The sequence below is a fragment of the Lacerta agilis genome, chromosome 6 (genome assembly GCF_009819535.1).
Source record: "Lacerta agilis isolate rLacAgi1 chromosome 6, rLacAgi1.pri, whole genome shotgun sequence".
NCBI lineage: Eukaryota > Metazoa > Chordata > Lepidosauria > Squamata > Lacertidae > Lacerta > Lacerta agilis.
The window spans coordinates 40,417,385-40,435,118 of NC_046317.1; the positions used below are offsets into that span (position 1 = coordinate 40,417,385).

General features: G+C 41.2%; 2 protein-coding genes across 4 annotated transcripts in view; one reads left to right on the forward strand and one right to left on the reverse strand.

The window, feature by feature from the left end:
- The window catches only part of TTC39A (tetratricopeptide repeat domain 39A), a 48,291-nt gene extending 37,828 nt beyond the window's left edge, over positions 1–10,463 (forward strand). Inside the window, exons 15-18 of the mRNA XM_033152168.1 lie at positions 2,685–2,796; positions 5,464–5,578; positions 7,196–7,312; positions 10,242–10,463. Coding sequence (XP_033008059.1) covers positions 2,685–2,796; positions 5,464–5,578; positions 7,196–7,312; positions 10,242–10,359 — 462 coding nt within the window. The 3' untranslated portion in view covers positions 10,360–10,463. The remainder of the gene's footprint in view (positions 1–2,684; positions 2,797–5,463; positions 5,579–7,195; positions 7,313–10,241) is intronic.
- The window catches only part of RNF11 (ring finger protein 11), a 36,907-nt gene continuing 26,758 nt past the window's right edge, over positions 7,586–17,734 (reverse strand). Inside the window, exons 3-4 of one of the 3 annotated variants that reach the window (XM_033152169.1) lie at positions 9,962–10,086; positions 7,586–7,693 (exon numbers count right to left, since the gene is read on the reverse strand). In XM_033152169.1, coding sequence (XP_033008060.1) covers positions 7,602–7,693; positions 9,962–10,086 — 217 coding nt within the window. In that variant the 3' untranslated portion in view covers positions 7,586–7,601. Of the gene's footprint in view, positions 7,694–9,920; positions 10,087–16,506; positions 17,542–17,734 lie in introns of those variants that run through there. The other 2 variants (XM_033152171.1, XM_033152170.1) reach the window with 2 other exon arrangements.

Below are 17,734 nucleotides of genomic sequence, written 5' to 3' on the forward strand. Positions count from 1 at the left end.
GTAGGAAAATGAGAGTACCCCTAAACAGGGCCGCCTTAAGCAAATCCGGCGCCCTGACACGAAGATCCCTCCGGCACCTCTTGCGCTCTGCCAGGCAGGGCCAGGTGCAGCCGGAGGGCGCAGTGGGCGGGGACGCTGAACTCGCGCTCTGCCTGGCAGGGCCAGGTGCAGCAGGCAGCCAGAGGGGTGGGGACGCTGCCAGCTGTGCTCCGCCTCTGCCTCTGCCTGCTTGGCCGAATCGGCAGCACGGTGCTACCGTCCTGGGAGCCCTGGCTGCAGCGCCAACTGGAGGCTCGCCAACGGCCTCCCTGCGTCTGCAGCCTGAGAAGAGGTGGGCAAGAGTGGCGCTGCCGGTGGGACTGGAGGGCACAGGCACCCTCCTCAGGCCGTGGCGCCTTGCGCCAGTAGCCTCAATGGCTAAGACTTCCCTGCCCCTAAACATTTTTTTAGAAAAACCTCCTCCTCCTCCTCCTCCTCCTCTTCTTCAGCATTTATGCATACTCTTTGAACAACTGAAGTATACCAGATCAATTACCTTTGTAATCTTTACAACAACCCTGTAAGGTAGGGCAATATTATCCCTATGTTGCAAGTGGAGGGTGGGTAGACTAAGACTGAAATACCAGTACATAAGAACCACATTGTATTGTGGCTGAGTTGAGATTCAAACATTAAGTTTGCTGGTTCATAATTTAGTTAACCTGGTATTCAACAACATCAAGGATGTCATATAGAGGAGGGTGAAAGGTTGTTTTCTGCTGCTCCAGAGAAGCGGACACGGGGCAATGGATTCAAACTACAAGAAAGAAGATTCCACCTAAACATTAGGAAGAACTTCCTGACAGTGAGAGCTGTTCGGCAGTGGAATTTGCTACCAAGGAGTGTGGTGGAGTCTCCTTCTTTGGAGGTCTTTAAGCAGAGGCTTGACAGCCATCTGTCAGGAATGCTTTGATGGTGTTTCCTGCTTGGCAGGGGGTTGGACTGGATGGCCCTTGTGGTCTCTTCCAACTCTATGATTCTATGATCTGGAGGACTACAATTCCCATCAGCCTCACCCAGCATCAGTCAGTCATTTTATTTGTATGCTGCCTTTCCAAAGTGCTCCAAGTGGCTTACAACATATTTTTAAAAAGTACATAGCTATAAGCCTAACAAAAGTAGCCATAAACAATAAACAAAACATCAAAAAGTACACAGATAAATTGAACAATTTCCACATAAATCATAAGATCCAAAATAAATATATAAAAAATAATATCAACGACAAGAACAACTGCTCCTAAACAATGCCCCAGCCGCAGCATGTCCTGTGGTCAGGGTTATGGGAGTTGTCAGTGGTGTTCTGTTGTACAGCATTGTTTTGGTGCCCCCTGCAAGGCAGGACCCAGTGCAACTCCACCAGTCCTGCTATCCTAAAACCACCTCTGGAGTTGTTGTAGTCCACAACATTGACAGGAACTTTGCAGCTACCCCTGCCTTAGTCTGTTGAACACTTCCCTTAGGTTAACATCACTTGCTACAATTCTCATTTGAATTTTAAATGGCAAAACAGCTGAGCTTCATTTCAGTGTCTCTGGTCATACCATTGATAGGGAATGGAGCCAGAATACTGTATTATGATTATAATAGGGCTATGTTTATTTGGACTACAAATTATAGAAGGGAGATGCCGTCACTAGATTTTTTCCATGGAACCCTGAGTTCTTTTATAGCCAACTAGCTTCAAAACCCAAATGCAAATATGGGAAATAAAGTTTAATAGCCCATTAAATTCATTATCTCATGCTTCCTTGAGGTCATCACATGGCACAAATAGTCCTAGTAGTTCTATCTTCTCTGGTTCCTTTGGAAAGTTCTTTCTGTTCCTTCTCTGTCTGCTCTCTTCTTTTTTGTGTTATCTACTCATATGCTAATCTGAAATAGAAACACCTATATAAAAGTTTCAGCTGCTATATTCCTGCTTACCCACCTCTGCTATCCCACTGCTCTTGCCATTTCTCTAGATAAGACTGGAAAGAATTGTAACTGTATGTATATTTATATTTATTCATATACAGGCAACTTCCCACTTACGAAGGGATTACATTATGGATCCTCGCATGCATAAGTTAAATATACATACGTTAGGTACACCTTCTAAAAGCCTTAATTCTAACACTAGTTTGATCTGGGAATTGGGGGGGGGGGGCTAGCATTCATATTTTGGCCACCTCGTGAGAAGAGAAGACTCCCTAGAAAGACCCTGATGTTGGGAAAGATGGAGGGCACAAGGAAAAGGGGGCGACAGAAGATCAGATGGTTGGACAGTGTTCTCGAAGCGACTGGCATGAGTTTGGCCAAACTGCGGGAGGCAGTGGAGGATAGGAATGCCTGGTGTGCTCTGGTGCATGGGGTCATGAAGAGTCGGACACGACTGAACAACAACAACAACAACAAGCATTCACAAACTCATAAAAATGTTAAAGGGGATATGAATCGGTGCACTTTTGCAAATTCAGCATTTATTAGGAGTAATGTTAGAAAGACAAGCAAATGAATGAGTTGGCTTTCTGAGGAGTTAAATGGTTCTGGAGGTTTTTTGTTTGTTTGTTTTTGCTGAAACGGGCTAACTCTGCTGCCAGAATATTTGAACTAAACCAGCTAATTGTTTGGGCTTAACATCTCTACTCTGTGATCGCTTCTAGGAGATGATGTATGTCTGGAATGGTTATGCAGTGATTGGGAAGTGTCCTGACCTGACTGGCGGTATGTTGGAGTGCTTGGCAGATGCAGAAACAGCCCTGGAAAGGAGCCCAGGTAACTCATGTCTAATTTCAGAGGGAGTGGTCCATGAGAGATTGTGGTTGTCCGTGGAGTTCTTAGATGGTAAACCTATTAGCCCATTTTTATTTAATCAGCAATTGGAGTATGGGTCAGTGAGTTGATGATACAGATGGTAGCAGTATTTTTACTGTTACTTTGGCTCCCCCCCCCCAGTTACTACCTTATTAAATTATCTATGCTAATTTGGGGGGGGGGAAATACCACCGTATTTTTCCGTGTATAAGACTAGGTTTTTTCCTTTAAAAATAATGTCAAAAATTAGGGGGCATCTTATACATGGGGACATCTTATAGACAGCAAAATACAGTAATCACTTCCAGGGATATATTTGCAACTATTTATTTTTAGATTTGGATGTAAGTTTGGGAAGCTGACTTTTCCTGACAATAAATTGACTGCCTTCAGTCAGTCTCTGTGTTGGGAGAAGTTGACTACCCTTTAAGGATGCAGTGGTATAACTGCATGTATGTGGGTCGGTGTGGTGGGGGGGGGGCGAGATACAAGAATTAAATTACAGTACAGGGACACAGGACTTTTGAACAAGATGCAAGGGGAAATATGTATGTATTTCTGAAGCAAAGCTCTTTTTTGCTTAATTATGTTTGGGTTGTATTCAACATAAAACTAAGTAAGTAGTTCCATCAGCACAAAAATATCTGTTTGCACAATGTTGTTGTTGTTTATTAAATTTGTATACCACCCTTCATCCATAGGTCTTAGGGTAGTTCACAAGATAAAACTGCAATAAAAAAGACACAAAATACATAATAAAAATAAAAACAAAAACAAGTCAATAATTCCCCCCTCCCACAACACATTTAAAAGGGCATTGGATGCCAGTAAGCCGAAGGTCTAGAACTTCTTCCCACCCCAATCTGTTCTAACCTACAGAGCAGATTTTGGGAGTGTACAGGTTACATGATGGAGGAGGAAAGGGTGGGAAATCCTACCGCTCTTGCAGTAATCCTTCCACCCATTGTTTTCAAATTCAGATTTATTGCGGCTATAAGCCCATAAAAGCATAAACATTGTTTTATCTTAGAAGGCTTCTGATCAGTAGCATGTTCTTGGCTGCTACAGGGCTACATGCTAGTTCTAAACAACACTTGGTTTTATTTTTAATTGACCATTGGTTGATGACATTCTAATTTGGCCAGTCTGTGATTTTTTTAAAGCTCAGATATTTCTTTCAGATACATCAGTTAATGAAACTAAGCTATAAGGAATGCCTCTTTACAGCTATTGATTTACCCTGCCATTCTTTTTTTGTCTTCACATGTTATCAAAGGTTGGATGAAGCAAAGTTGTACTCAGAATAGATCCATCAAAGTCAATGGATAACTGAGTCATGCCAATTGATTTCCATGAGTCTACTCTGAGTATAGCGTAGGCAGGTGCAACTCAAAAGTTTCTTCCCAGTGCATCAAACTACATTTAGCAGAAAATAAAAGAAAAGTGCATTGTTGCCTGGGCCTTTCTGCAGTACAGTATCTTACAAGGAAGTGCTCTCTCTGTAGGAAGTTTTGTACCTTGTGAAGTAGGACTAGATGACCATTTGGTCCCTTCCAACTACAATTCTATGATTCTATAAGTAGCAATTGCTCTCAGTGGCAATTGGAGTAAAAGGGCCACAGCAGGATATCTTGTAAGGCTGCAAACAAGGTAGGCGCAAAGAACTGTATACAGCCAATTATCGGTCAGACATGACAAACTGATGTCCAACTGGATACTTAAACCAGACAGGAAAGGTCACTATATTCCCAGACTCTATTTTTGGAGACACCTGTCAGCAACACACCCCTTTTTTGCTTGCATGACTAGACATTTTTTGCCTCTCCTCTCTTATATCATTTAGCTTTTATGTGGAGTGATTTGGATCAAACACACTTCATTTCCTCCTTCACCCAACAACTTTAGGTCCTTAGTTTTTCTCTTGTAGGCATTTGTGTGTCACTGCAGCAGTCATTTTAGTTCAGTAAATAACCAGCAGTCATTTTAGTTCAGTAAATAACCAGCAGTCATTTTAGTTCAGTAAAAAATCCCTCTCTCAAGTTTAAAGCCTATGTTACTTTGGATCCCAGAAACCATTGCCATTTCCCCCATAATTAGTGACAAGAAGCAGTAGAAACAAACAAACAAAAACCATGGTGATTTATGGTGTATGTATATCACTGATGTAACTGCATATCACACATCTGTTCTGTATTTCTTTTCAGCTTAAACTGTGCTAAACCTCAGTTGTACTATTCAATACATTAAGCTTTCCTTAAGGATCATTGTGTAGAAATCTCAACAGGCTGATACTTAGATAACATGCAGTGGGATGGTTACTACTTTAATTATGGTCACACTTGATGTATGGCATAGGGCAGCTTTTCCTAATCTGGTGCCCTCCAGTTGTTTAGGACTACAACTCCTATTAGCACCAGCCAGCACAGCTGTTGCAGTTCAAAATGTTTGGAGGGCACCAAGTTGGTGATAGCAGCTGCTGCTGCTGCTGCCGCCTCTCTATGTATGTATGTATGTATGTATGTGTGTGTGTGTGTGTGTGTATGTATTGTGGTGGAATAGTTTCTTTCTCCCCCTTTTCAAAGTTTACAAAATTGCCTCAGCTCAGCTCCCTGTTGCTTTATTTTTCAGCTACAGATTTGTTTGTTGATGATCAGTGTGTGATCAAGTTACTGAAAGGGTTGTGCTTGAAATATCTTGGCAAGATTTCAGAAGCAGAAGAACACTTCACTTACATTTACTTAAAGTAAGTGTCCTAACTAGAGAAGATGACAGCGCAATAAGAAATACTGAGCCAGTAATAGCCACATCAGCTTATCAAAACCTGTGAGCATTTCTCATTGGAAAGTGATTCTGTAGAGATGTTTTAAAGTTTGGCGTAGTTAATGGACAACCATGCAGTTATGTGCCTAAGTGTTGAACTCGCACCTCTGAATATTCAGGATGCAACAGAGGTCAGGATTATGCCTCCTAAAATCAGAAGATATGTGGCACAGTGGAACTCAGCACTGATAGTGCTCTTTACACAGGCAGTCTGTCAGGAGTGGGACAGCAATAAATCACATGACATCAGTGAAGTTAACTCTTTATTCAAGAAAACAAGGTTGGCTCAGGAGGCGAGGCCTAGTGAGTACAGCAACTCGTCCCATTAAAACTGGGGGTTCCTCAACTGGCACCTCCCACAATTTCTTTGCATCCAACCAGTCCATGACACAGTCACATACAGCCCACAAAGCTGGTTCCAGTATTCTACAAAAATCCTGAAACATTCAGGAGACCCTCCTCCTGTTCCTCTGCTGATTGACAGAAGAGTATAAGAGAGAGGCTGCCTGTATCTGCCACATGAGTGAGTAAATGTGTTTTGGCCACTTTGGCCCTGCCCACCACTGCCGTGTAGGCCCCATAGGGTTGGCCAGGCCTCAGAGGCCTTGGTGCAGCCTCAGGCCAAAAAAGGTTAGTCATCCCCTGCCCAAGCTGAATAGAAACATAACCATCATACCACAAATTTTGCCAGAAACATAATTTAGCTGTGTCATGGAGCATGAAAACTATATAACCAGCCCCTGCAATGTAATGTATATTTGTACAAATATGCAGATGCAGATCCATAGTTATATCGCACATATATGACTACAGTGGCCACTTGTTTAATTGGCTTCCTGACATCATGATGTTGTTTCATGCCAGTAATGTATTAACTATGCTGAGAAGTGATGAGGTCAGCACCCAGGAGACTTGCAATCTGTGGCTGATTTAGATACTGCCTACATGCTGAGGCTGAAGATGTAGAAATCCATCTGCACTTCTGGAGCCCCAGTTGTATGACCTGCTGATGCTCTACTTTTAAAAATAGAAAATGAATGTGGGAACAGTTGGGTTTCATGTGCTTTGACCACTCCTTTACTGTCATAAAACTTTATATTCAAACAAGGATACAGTACATGTATCTGTACACAGAATCACCCTTACTCTGCAATTCTGTCCCCAGACTGCAAGATAATATCAATCCCAATTACAGATGAACATGGGACACTCCATGTTCCATTATTATATGGTAAGGAAGTTATAGCTGCATTGACTTATTTCCTGAAAATTAAGTCTCTGGCCAAGCCTGTGATGTAACACTGAAAGCTCCATGTGCAGGTGCTTGTAGGTATTATGTTCAAGTAAGGATCTTGAGGAGTCTGAGTGATGCCATACAAGAATGGCCATGGGATGTTATTTGGTGCCAAAAATGTAGATTATTTAACAACCTAGAATACATTGAAACAATGTGAATCATTCGTGTCAGCACCAGGTGACTTTATTATTTGATTGTAGATAGAGCTGCTGTTGTTCATTAATTGCTATTTCTTCTTTAAAGTGAAAAGAAGATAAAGTACGATCATTATTTAATTCCAAATGCGCTACTTGAACTTGCTTTATTATACCTGGACCAAGACAGAAGAGAAGACGCTGTAAAGATCCTGGAGCAAGCAAAGTAAGGCTATAATAAACACTTATTAGAACTAGATAGAGCAGGGGGCTGAAACGGTGATTATTTAAGTTGAGTGTAGCAGAGTTCTGTCCTGGGCCCCTTGTTTTTCAACATCTTTATAAACAATTTGGACAAAGGAATTGAGGGAATGCTCATAAAATTTGCAGATGGCATCAAGCTGGGTGCGGTGGCCAGTGCCACAGAAGACAAAAGCAGGAATCAATATTTATTGCCTTAACAGACTGGAGTACTGGGCCAAAACCTAACACAGTGAATTTTAATAGGAACAAATTTAAGGTTCTACACTTAGGGAGGAATGTGGCATGAGTTTTGTATGCTGGTGTAATACTTTCCTTGAATATTCCTTTCCTCCAAACGTTTTCTCTGTGGAAAAAGAGAAATATTAATGTCGTATATCCTGAGCTTGTTTTCTAAATTACTTAAGAATCCATTTCCTCCCCTCTTTAGCCAGTAGAGGGAGAATAGGTGACTTACATGGAGCAGGGGAGAGCCTGTGGGCTTAGGGAAGAGAATGTGATCATGCTGACTCTTTAACAAGGCTTGCTAAAAAATGTGGGTGTGGGGGAACCAAGACTTGCTTTAGCTGACCTAAATCTACATACTAGCACAACCCAGGTTCTGAGACAGAAGAGAAGCCAATAAAAGCAGCTGTAAACAAACACACACCCTAGTTCTGTCTTCATAAGTTAAAAATAACAGGTGCAATTCAGGCTGTGGGTTGAAAAAATACAGGCTGTATTTTGGAGACTACTAATTTTGCTATCACAAAATGGATTATAAGATAATGTAAAACTGAAAACCTGGATCCTTTTCTAGTTGTACCCAATGGTGCCTTAAGTGTTAGCAGGAAGTACCTGATTTTTCTCTGCTTCCCACCATACCCCATAGTGTTCTGGAGCACCCACTTCAACCCTCTAAAGCACATTTGAGGGGGGGCATGGGCTACCAGTGAAAACTAGTTATTTCATATTGCACAAACAAAAGTGCTCTCTACTAGTAAAAAGTCAGAATTGGATACCCTTCTTTAATACCTCACACTGTATGTGCAGTATACCAAGCTTTTTATGTTAAGTTTCTAAATATGTTCACTTTCTCACTTTAAAAACTGCCATATCTATAGGACATGATCATATCAAGGCCAACCTGTCTAGAAAAAAAAACATCAAGCTTTATAAGATTATTAATTGAATGAACTTAATGCAGAGTTGAAAATAAAATTCTGGGGCCTAATATGTTAAATATTTTGTGTCTTGCTGCATTCACCACTGAGGCTACCTTCTTAGTTCCCTGCAGTGATATCTAGGAAAACTTGTGAGATCCTTGCCCATTTCTCCATTTTCTTGGCTGCTGTAAGCAGGGAAACTTGTAATGTGATGACACTGCATCCCAGTATTTGTTGTTGTTGTTCAGTCGTGTCTGACTCTTAGTGACCCCATGGACCAGAGCACGCCAGGCACCCCTATCCTCCACTGCCTCCCGCAGTTTGGCCAAACTCATGCCAGTCGCTTCGAGAACACTGTCCAACCATCTCATCCTCTGTCATCCCCTTCTCCTTGTGCCCTCCATCTTTCCCAACATCAGGGTCTTTTCCAGGAAGTCTTCACATTCCAGTATAATAACTCCTAAATGAGATTGTAAGGCATGCACTTCCTATGGGGATGCTACTTTCAGCAGTGATGCTGTGGCCTACACAATATGGATCCTGACAGAGCCAAAATGAGGTATTGGCTAGTGTGCTGAACTTGGGTTACAAAGCTCTATAGTCTAACTGCAGCATTCAGATAAAACTCTCAGGTTAACTCTTGCGTCCCTCCCGAGGCCCCTTGCCATTCCAAGTTTTCTTTTAAGTTTTTTAAGATTTAAGTTTGTTACCTTGGGCAGCAACTGGGCTGGTTGAAAAGACAAGCTGTCCTGTCTTCCTTTAATGTCTCTGAGTCCATAGTGCAAAAGCATTTTTAATAGGAAAGGAAGAGTGGCGGGGGGGGGCACACCTAGTGGCCAGTCAGCTTTGGGGGTGGAGGTGTTTTGCATGTCGTTGGGGGTGCTCTCTCTGAGCATCATCAGTTTGTTGTTGTGAAATGGACATTTTGTGATGCCCATGACATCTGTTTTCCAAATGTTCTCCTGGGCCCAAAAAAAGTTTGGGATCCCTGACTTCACCCATTAGACTGTTGCAAGGATGAAGTGGATAATCCCTGTGTATCCACTGAGTACCTTGAAGCTGTCTCTGTGACAGAGCGTATGCTTTGCATGAGGATTCAGTCCAAAGCATCTCTAGTTTAAAGGGGAACTTGGATTGCAAGGCTGTGAAAGATCTCTGCCTGGGATCCTGGTGAGCCTCAGCCAATCAAGGCAGATAATTTGCACCAATAGCTTGAATCTTGTATAAGGCGCTTCATACATTGATAGGGTTTATGTTGTTTTTTGATAATACTTTACAGTATTGCTTAAATATCTTATTTTTGTATTTATGTACTGTCTGGGTTTATTTTGTATTGAGGGGGAAGATAGTTTATATTTCTTTTCTCACTTTATACTAACCATAAAAGAGCAACATAGAGTTGCCTTCGTGTGTGTGTGTGTGGATCCTGAACTTTAGATTTATTCATTTTTTGCATAATGGACACTTACCGGTAATATAGACTTGCTGTTTTGTTTTCTGGGCTTGGGGGGCGGAGATGAGTAAGCATACATTTTCCAGGGAAATGTTAATACTTGGAACTACAAAGAGATGCATTGTCCTGTTGTCTGTGTCTCTATTTCAGAGGAAGCAATGAAGACATTTGTGAATTAAGTTTGGTTTTTCTACCTTCGCTTTGTAAAAATTGTTCTTTTAAATGTTGCAATAAAATGATGATGGGGAGGTGCAATATTTAAGTGCCTATCACAATATATCTCTGTTTTGTTTTAGGCAAAATTATAAGAATTATTCCATGGAAACAAGAACACACTTCAGAATTCAAGCTGCTTTGCACCAAGCCAAATTGTCTGCAGAAAATGGTGTTCTGGAAGCGGAGGTTTCATGTTAACTTTTAAAAAAGAAATACTGTTTGGTATGCAAACTGCCACAAGAGGACATTACAGGCAATAGTTTTAAGGTGGTCTTTATCAAGTTTAGCACAAAAACGTATTTAACTTAGGGGTTAACAAACCAGTATTTCATTCCACGACTGTTTATAATATATACAAATGTGACTTACTTTCTTTATAAGTTTTTTAAATGAGATTTTCATGTTTGTTAATTTGGCAAAGAATATTTAAATGGATGAAATCATGAATTCTATAGAGTTGCTGACAAATACCTAGATCACACTTGGTTATGAATATAACTTTTATGTTTACATAGACTGAATTTTTAAAACTACTTTTTAAATGATGTAATAATTTTCCTGAAAAGGACCAATTAATAACCTTTGATTCAGGTTTAATTTTATAATGTACTGTTCTTCAATTTCACACATACTTTCATTTTTTCCTCTTCTAATGTATTCTATTTTGCTAACACTCAAGATGCCAACAAATTACTGATGCAGCCAAAATCCAGTTGCAACGTGCTGATGCTTACCAGTTTGAAAGAGTTATCAATGTTGAAATAGCCAAAGAACCAAAGTAAACAAACCGGAATCTCTCTCTTTCTGAAGCAAAAGTCACGTTTAGACTGCATTAAGAAAACTGGAGTCTTTCAAGAAGTTTAGTGTTGGTTTACTCTTTTTGTTGAGCAGCACACGATTACTTGATTTCCCCCCCCTAAAGTGGCATATGATTTGGAACAGGGATTGCCAGCCTGGTGCCCTCCAGCTCCCATCAGTCTCAGCCAGCATAGCCAATGGCCAGGGATGATGATGCAACATCAAGGTGCCAAGTTGGCTACTACTGGAGGCATTGTGAACATTCATAAGCCATTTTACAGTACAGGATATTTTGAACTGGAGCATGTCCAGTTTGGATTAGCCATATCATTTGGGAGAGTGTTAATCATGCAGTCCTTCCTCCTTAACTAGCTGCTGGAACTTTTGGGGTGGGGTGGGGGAGGTCTGCTAGAAATTTAGAGAGCACCAATGACCTCTTTGGCAGATGGTTGGATTCACTCTCCCCTTCTTACCATACAATTGATTGGCTACATCAGTGGCATGATTGCTACTATTTTGATAGGACTGCACATATTGATCAGCCCTCTGTGATACAGTGGTACCCCGCAAGACGAATGCCTCGCACAACGAAAAACTCGCAAAACGAAAGGGTTTTGCGAGTTTTTAGTTGACTCGCGAGACGAATTCGTCTATGGCTGTTTTTCGCAAGACGAATTCGTCTGGCGAGGTACCACTGTGAGCCGCCGGAGCCGCGTTTTAAGGCTGCAGCGAGCGCTGCAGCTTTAAAACGCGGCATCGCGCCATAGCTAAAAAGGCTTACCTTTTGGCTCCGGTGTGTGTGGGGGGGGTGTTTTCCGCGTCGCGTCCGCCATTTTGGATCGACTCAGACATGCGCAGTCGATCCAAAATGGCGGGCGCGACGCGGAAAACACCCCCCCACACAACGGAGCCAAAAGGTAAGCCCTCCCGACCGGCACGGCGCCGCGTTTTAAGGCTCCAGCGAGCGCTGCAGCTTTAAAACGCGGCGTCGCGCCGCAGCTAAAAAGGCTTACCTTTTGGCTCCGGTGGGGGGGGGGTGTTTTCTGCATCGCGCCCGCCATTTTGGATCGACTCAGACATGCGCAGTCGATCCAAAATGGCGGGCGCGACGCGGAAAACACCCCCACACACACCGGAGCCAAAAGGTAAGCCCTCCCGACCGGCACGGCACTGCGTTTTAAGGCTCCAGCGAGCGCTGCAGCTTTAAAACGCAGCGTCACGCCGCAGCTAAAAAGGCTTACCTTTTGGCTCCGGTGGTGGGGGGGGTGTTTTCTGCATCGCGCCCGCCATTTTGGATCGACTCAGACATGCGCAGTCGATCCAAAATGGCGGGCGCAACGCGGAAAACACCCCCACACACACCGGAGCCAAAAGGTAAGCCCTCCCGACCGGCACGGCACTGCGTTTTAAGGCTCCAGCGAGCGCTGCAGCTTTAAAACGCGGCGTCGCGCCGCAGCTAAAAAGGCTTACCTTTTGGCTCCGGTGTGTGTGGGGGGGTGTTTTCCGCGTCGCGCCCGCCATTTTGGATCGACTGCGCATGTCTGAGTCGATCCAAAATGGCGGACGCGACGCAGAAAACACCCCCACCACCACCGGAGCCAAAAGGTAAGCCTTTTTAGCTGCGGCGCGACACCGCGTTTTAAAGCTGCAGCGCTCGCCGGAGCCTTAAAACGCGGCGCCGTGCCCGTCGGGAGGGGCGCGGCTTACCTTTTGGCTCCGGTGGGGGGGTGTTTTCCGCGCCGCGTCCGCCATTTTGGATCGACTGCGCATGTCTGAGTCGATCCAAAATGGCGGACGCGACTCGGAAACCCCCCCCCCGGAGCCAAAAGGTAAGCCTTTTTAGCTACGGCGCATTTTAAAGCTGCAGCGGGCGAACAGTTCGCTCGCTGCAGCCTTAAAATGCGGCGACGCGCGGCTCCGGTGCCGACCGGCGCCCCTTCCGACCGGCACTCCCTGATTTTTTTCCCATAGGAACGCATTAATTAAATTTTAATGCGTTCCTATGGGAAACGGTGCCTCGCAAGACGAAATTTCCGCAAGACGAAAAGTCTTGCGGAACGAATTAATTTCGTCTTGCGAGGTACCACTGTACTAAAGAATGCCCATAGGTTCTGGAAGTCCGTTAGAAGCTACATTGCAGAAACAATGTACCCACTATAGATTTAAGGTGGCAGGAAGTTTGACACATTCTGCTGTACATGGGGATGATTTGTTACTGCATTTCTGTCACTTGCAGGACTTCCTTATGGAGTGTGTCAAATAGATTTGTGTCATTTCAAATTTCACCTTTCTTTAGTTTCAGTAGAGAACTGAAAACAGAGATTTCACATGTGGCTGATTTCTCCCAATGCAAAACTAATATATACCAGAGAACCCTTTTGCTGAGTAGGCATTATTAATCTTTTCTCAATACAGTATACTAAAGACTGATTATATTGGATGCAGAATATGTGCACAGTGCAACTATAAAAAGCACAAAATCAGCTAGCTGTTCTTCGTATTTTTGTTGTATGTATCATGTCTTCCCTCCCCTTCTTACTGAATAGACTTCGAGCAGCATTCGAGACTGTTTGAAATCAATGGAAATGACAGCTTGGACCTCTACAGGTTTATAAGTAAATCCTAATGAGTTCAGTGGAATTTACTGTAAATTTTGGATGTTTAAGATGGTAACAGTATAGTTCCATAATTCTATTGTTTTTAATAGAACTTATAGGCAAGTAACTTTTGAAAGTTATGCCTATTCATGAAACTAAACTAGACTTGAATGTTCTGTTGAAATTGATGAAGGTTGTGCAGGAGTATTGCTTTATAACTTCTAATAGTATTAAACACATATTTAATACATACTTAAGCGTAAGGTTAGAGGTGATGTTCCTTAAGCTACAATCTGAAAAACAATAAGCTTTTGTAGAATAATTTGGGAAGTTTGTCATAAATTTTGTGAATTTCTTCCCTTGTTCACATCCTCTTAACACCCAGCAATAAAGCAAGCTTAATGGTCTGTTGAATTGCTAATGTCCCATTAGATTTTTTTATTTATTTTACAGTAGGTACGACATATTAATTAGTGCACCCAATGTTCTATTACAGGTGTTTATGCAATATTTTTGTCAAATTTCAGTGGGCTTCCTTTGTTAACAAGAGCATTCAAACAAGCTCAAATTTCCCTTTGCAATATGGTTATTTACTTCTACCTATTTAAACTTGTTGCGTTCCCCCTGAAAGATCTGGTACACAATTTGGCAGTTCTCATGGAGGAACAGGCAAGTTCTTTTTAATATATGGTGCTCTGTTTTGCATTAACAGTTGGTGTTTTAATGTCATAATGTTTTCATTTTTTTCTATTTGGAAAAAAATGAAAAAATGAAATATTATAATGCCTTTATTTTACAGTGTGGTTTTAATGATATTTTGCCATGAAACGTGGCATATAAAGAAATAATTTACTTTCCATGTAATGTACAACTCATATTTACAGTACAGTTTGTTTTAGCCGGAGGATCATACAACAGAGTTTTAGAACAAAAGTTAAACTTGGATCTATCCAGTGCTTCTTTTCTATATATAAAAAATGTTTGGGGTACTCTCATTTTCCTATTCATATTGAATACCGCCCCTCAGTGAGGCCAAACTTAGATTAGGAGTATGCATACCCCTGCGTCCCCCCCCCAGAAAAAAAGCACTGAATATGTTATGAAGATATGAGGGTTTAAAATCAATTTATATAAAATTGGTTTGGTATTTGAGTAAAAGGCCACAAGGCAACACAAATATAAGCACAACTCTATATGCTTAAGGGCACTTAATTCTGTATTTAGTAAGTTCTTTTGAATGTCTCTTACAATCTTAACCCTTTAATAAATAGCTTAATAAAAAGTAGGTTTTTGAAATTAAGTTGGGAAAACCAGTTACAACTCACTTTCTCATAACATTCCCTGACTCTGTCTTTTGAAAAAAATCTTGGGAACAAACAACAATGAACAAGAAAAAGGTGTTTTAAAAGTGTTCATTTGTCGATTTAACAATCCAAGGTAAAAGAAGAGAAGTCTGGCTATAATACTTGACAAGATAGACATCAACATATATGGAAAACAACAGGTGGAATGATAAGAAAGGTAGTATGATTTACTACTGAAAATATTGCACAACTTCATATTTTTCTTTCTCAGATTTAAGAATTGCTGAATTAAAGAAGGGGAACTGGAAAAGGTTTGCAATATAAATGCAAATCAACCCAAGACTGTATACTGCTAGTTGCTTTCTTCCAACAGTGCACCATTTATACTTTAACAATTATCCCAATCCAGCAATCTTTTGCAGGTATGTCGATTCTGATGCAAACACTGAAGTCCTCCCAGCCTCTGTTCTTTTCACTTACAAGGGCAATTTGGAGTATGCCCGAGTCTGCCTTGTCCAACGAAACAAATAGGAAAGGCTGCTTGCATAGGTGCTGTGTATACACCACTACACACCATGGGATATGGAAGGCATTTGAATGGAAATAGTCTACAGTGTCTTATACAGCATCTTCCACAGGTTAGTGGATACTTTTGCAGTCTGCCAACTAATCCTGTAGAAATTATTTTACATGTAATTGCTCTATTCTATAGCATTGAGGGAGGAATTCCACATTGTGCTCTTCTGATCTTACCATCAGCCCAAGCATTTCAGCTTGCCAGATGGAACAAGCCTCCCTCTCCTCCCCTTGCATGCTGCCCTGGGGAGGTCTCCTGACACACATCCAGAGCCAATTTCAGGGAGCATGGGGTGAGGAGGGGGTGAAAGCCCTGTTGCATAAGTCCTTGTGTACAGCTTCCACTGATGGGATTTGTTTGGTGAATGCTTACAGTCTGCAGTGCTTATACTGTAGACATAGTCTTCAGTGTAGTAGTTGTTTACATACAGTTTCTTCAAATCACGTAGCCAAAACAATCAGAACAGTCCTTGATACATTGCCTGCATCTCATGTTAAACTAAGACATTTCAACATATTGGCTTTAAGTCAAAAGTATAAAGGTCACATTAAAGAATGTTTTAAAAGAACAAAACTCCACATCCTAAGTGGATTTTTTTTTTACAACTACCTTCTCTGCAAGACTGCATCTATCAAGCACATCACTTTTCTTTTTAGTTTCATAAATGTAAATACTTGGAACAGCCCTTACCAGCCATAGGATCACTAACTTGATCAGTTTTATGTAATTATTTGCCAAATATGAATTTTGCATATAAAACATAAAATATAGAATATTTTAATATCTGCCGATAGACTGCTATGTCAGCCAAAAGAATACCAAAGGTACACTTAATACACAGAGACCGAGACACAGTATAGTTTTGAGAATCTAAAGTACAAAAACAAGAGATGCATTTTTTTTTTAATATGATCCAAGATGAAACTTTTTTGAAAGAATGCATCCCCAACAAATTGTATTTTTGAGATGCAGGGTAATCTTCAGCTTAATAAATGTTAAGTTCAATTTTAGTATTTGAATTCTACACTCTGCTTAGAAAGAAAATGATGAAACACTAGAAAGGCAAATACTGGTTTCTGTTGGTTTTCTTTTAATATTGTCACATTAAAATGTCTCATATAGAAAAAAAGTGCATCTCAAGTTTGCTTACAAGCTAGGAGACCTCAAAGTCCACAAATCCTAACTGCAAACAAAATATAGCACTTTTATAACAAGTTATAAATAAACTGGTTTTCAAGCATACAGCCAGCCCCAAAATAAGAATACACTATTTTAGAAGACCTAAGGCAAAATGGATTCCTTTCCAATGAATAAAAAAACTGTGCAAACAAGCTTGAAACTATTTTTGTGCCAGTGTTATAAAATGTAGCTTTTTTTGTAAATAGAGCATTGACCCAAATACTTGTGAAGCAATCTGAACAAAAAATGCATTTTCTTTACGACAAAGGATACTCCAGCATCCCTTTCTCCTTTTTAGCATTTTCTCTCTCTCTCTCTCTCTCACACACACACTCATCCCCCCCCCCCAATAGTATTATTGTCATTCATCTCAAAGAAGCTTGAACAGGAAACTTCCTGGTGGGCTGCATCCACACAATTTAATTTTTAACATATTTTATTATTCACACAGTTCTTTTGTATGGGTGTGCTAACAGGCTTTCTTAAGGAGCAACTATTTTTAAGCACTGGATCAAGGCTTTACATAAAAATAACTTCCTACTTTTTCTATAGTCTATAACTGTGTTTCTTCTTCCTTCCCTCCCTCCCTCCCTCCCTCTGTCTGCTATTCAGGATATTTCTTTATTCTTAAGAAATGAGATTTTATTGTGCATGATTTTGTTTCCTAATCCCTGGTTCTTTGGGCAGATGGCAAAGGATCAAATCCCTTTAAAGTGGATGGTTTCCTTGACAGGTCAGAAGAGAAGCTCTGGCTCAGTTAGTCTCGTAGGAGGACAACAGTGCTGCATCAACTGGCTCCATGCAGGAAGGACACGTGAAAGATCTCATCAACCAGTCATCTATACAGTCCAGGTGGTAAATATGCATGCATGGCAGGAATCTGATAGGGTCCCCGTAAACAAAGTCCATCATACAGATCACACATCTAGAAAGGAAAACAGGAAACAAGATTGAGGAGAATCTGAACTCAGTTGAAATATTAACCTGTCCACCTCTTACCAAAACATAAGGGGAAATGCTTGTTGCTGAAGCACCCATCCGCTAAAACAAATAAGATTAGCCAAAACTTATTAACATTTAAAATTTAGAGATGTAGAACTTTCCTAAATAATTTTGAA